Genomic DNA, 2,238 nt, shown 5'->3' with positions numbered 1-2,238 from the left:
CAGTTACCAGAGAAATATAGAACCACACTACCTGTTGCTAATTCCCCAGAGCGCCCCTACAGTACAATAACAGCATTACTTGCCCGATACTACATTCCTCCCCTTTTAAGCATTGAATACGCTTCTTACATAAGAAAAACAAGGGAGCAAGCCAAAAACAATCCATCTAATACTTAATTCCTAAATACCCGGCTAGTATTAAACGGTTACCCTGCAATCGAATTAGGTTGCGCTTTTAAACTAGACATGCAATTGTTACATTGATAGTCCTTCAAGTAACTAGGTTTAACCAGTGCCCGCTTAGAACGGCGCAATGGTACCACCCTGGGTGACTCTGGTGTCACAGTTACCACCTCTGGTACCGGTGTATCCATCCCTGGAACAATTGGATCCTTGGGAACCTCTCCTTCTGAGTCCCGGCGGTCTCCCTCGGCCCCCAAGATCGGAAATCCTCCTGCCGCTGCGAGCCCTTCTCCCGAAACTAACGGCATTTCCGGGGCTTGCAGTTCCATGGAGTCCTTCTCCTGCGCACTCCGCAGAATCTGGTCCACATGTCTCCTCACTACTAAACCTCCATTCAACCTCACCTGGTACGACAGGGGACCCGTGCTCTTGGCAATAAACCCTGGGATCCATTTAGGTCCATAACTGAAGTTTCGCGTCATCACTGCATCTCCCTCCAGGAAACTTCTCTCTCTCCGGCGTTGATCATGATGTTCTTTTTGCCTCCACTGTATCCTCTCTACCTTAGCTCGGATGTTTGGATGCACCAGATCCAACGTGGATCTTAATCTCCGTCCTTGCAACATCTCGGCAGGGGACAATCCTGTGGTAGACTGGGGTGTAATGCGGTAGTTGAATAACACCCTTGATACTTTGGCTGCCATACTTCCGTCTCCGGCCTTTTTCATCATCGCTTTAAAGGTCTGGACAGCCCTTTCAGCACAGCCGTTTGAAGCTGCATGGTAGGGTGCTGATGTGACATGTACAATGCCATTTTTTCCAGGAACCCCTTGAACTCTTCACTCATGAAACATGACACATTATCTGATACAATAGTCTCGGGTAATCCTTGACTACTGAAACTCTTTCTCAGGCAGTCAATGGTAGTGGTAGAAGTGGGTGTTTTGACTGGGTAGGCATCCATCCATTTAGAATGAGCATCCATTATTATCAAAAACATGGCCCCCATAAAAGGTCCTGCATAGTCTATATGAAGTCTCTGCCAAGGTCTACTCGGCCACTCCCATGGGTGTAGTGGTGCCATCACAGGTAAGTTGCGATGCTGCTGACAGGTTTTACACTCTTTCACAGCGACTTCAATGTCGTGGTCCAACTTTGGCCACCAAAAATAACTTTGTGCTAAGGCCTTCATTCGGGTGATGCCCACATGACCTTGATGCAGCTGTTGTAAAAGTGCACGTCTTCCTGGGGGCGGAATTATCACTCGTGCCCCCCACAACACGTATCCATTTTGCACACTCAGCTCTGTTTTCCTCACCTCATAAGGCCTGAAAACTGGATCAGGGTGTTGTGTTGTCCAACCTTGCTGGACCCATTGAAACACCCGAGCCAACACCGGGTCTTTGCGTGTCCATTCGCTCAATTCTTTCGCTGACACCAACGTGATGTCCTCCATCATCAACACTCGGTCCTCCATTTCCTCTCGCTGGGGAGGCCCCGGTAGCGGCAGATGGCTCAACGCGTCCGCATTGCTATGGTGTTTCCCAGGCTTATAAACAATCTCATATTCATAAGCTCTTAATGTTACAGCCCATCTCTGAATTCGGGGAGAAACCATCTGAGGCACGGCCTTCATCTCGTTGAACAATGACAACAAAGGCTTATGATCGGTGCACACAGTAAACTTCCTGCCATAGAGGTATTTGTGGAACCTCTTAATTCCAAACATTACAGCCAACCCCTCTTTGTCGAGCTGGGAATAGTTTGACTCTGCTGGTGTTAAAGTTCGTGACATGAACCCAATGAGTCTTTCTTGTCCATCTGGCATCCGGTGTGCCAACACGGCCCCTAGCCCATACGGTGAGGCATCACATGACAAAATTAAGTCCTTGTGACTATCGTAGTGCACCAAAACCTCTGAAGACTGCATTAGTTCCTTGGACTGCTCAAACGCTTTGTCTTGTTCCTCCTGCCACATCCACAGGGTCTCCTTCCTTAACAGTTTATGTAAAGGAGCTAACAGCATTGACAGATTTGGTAGGAACCTGTTATAAT

General features: G+C 48.1%; 1 protein-coding gene across 1 annotated transcript; it reads right to left on the bottom strand.

The window, feature by feature from the left end:
• Positions 1-206: 206 nt before the first annotated feature.
• Positions 207-1,660, bottom strand: LOC122797644 (uncharacterized protein K02A2.6-like). The gene is made up of 2 exons (XM_044066187.1): positions 990-1,660; positions 207-867 (listed from the first exon to the last, which is right to left on the bottom strand). The coding sequence occupies exons 1-2, from the start codon at positions 1,658-1,660 to the stop codon at positions 207-209; spliced, it is 1,332 nt and encodes a 443-aa protein (XP_043922122.1).
• Between the last annotated feature and the right edge of the window lie 578 nt (positions 1,661-2,238).

This window comes from Protopterus annectens, chromosome 3.part1 (assembly GCF_019279795.1).
Source record: "Protopterus annectens isolate FY-2018-M chromosome 3.part1, PAN1.0, whole genome shotgun sequence".
NCBI lineage: Eukaryota > Metazoa > Chordata > Ceratodontiformes > Protopteridae > Protopterus > Protopterus annectens.
The sequence above is the reverse complement of the archived record's forward strand: the minus strand, read 5'-3'. Positions and strand labels throughout refer to the sequence as shown.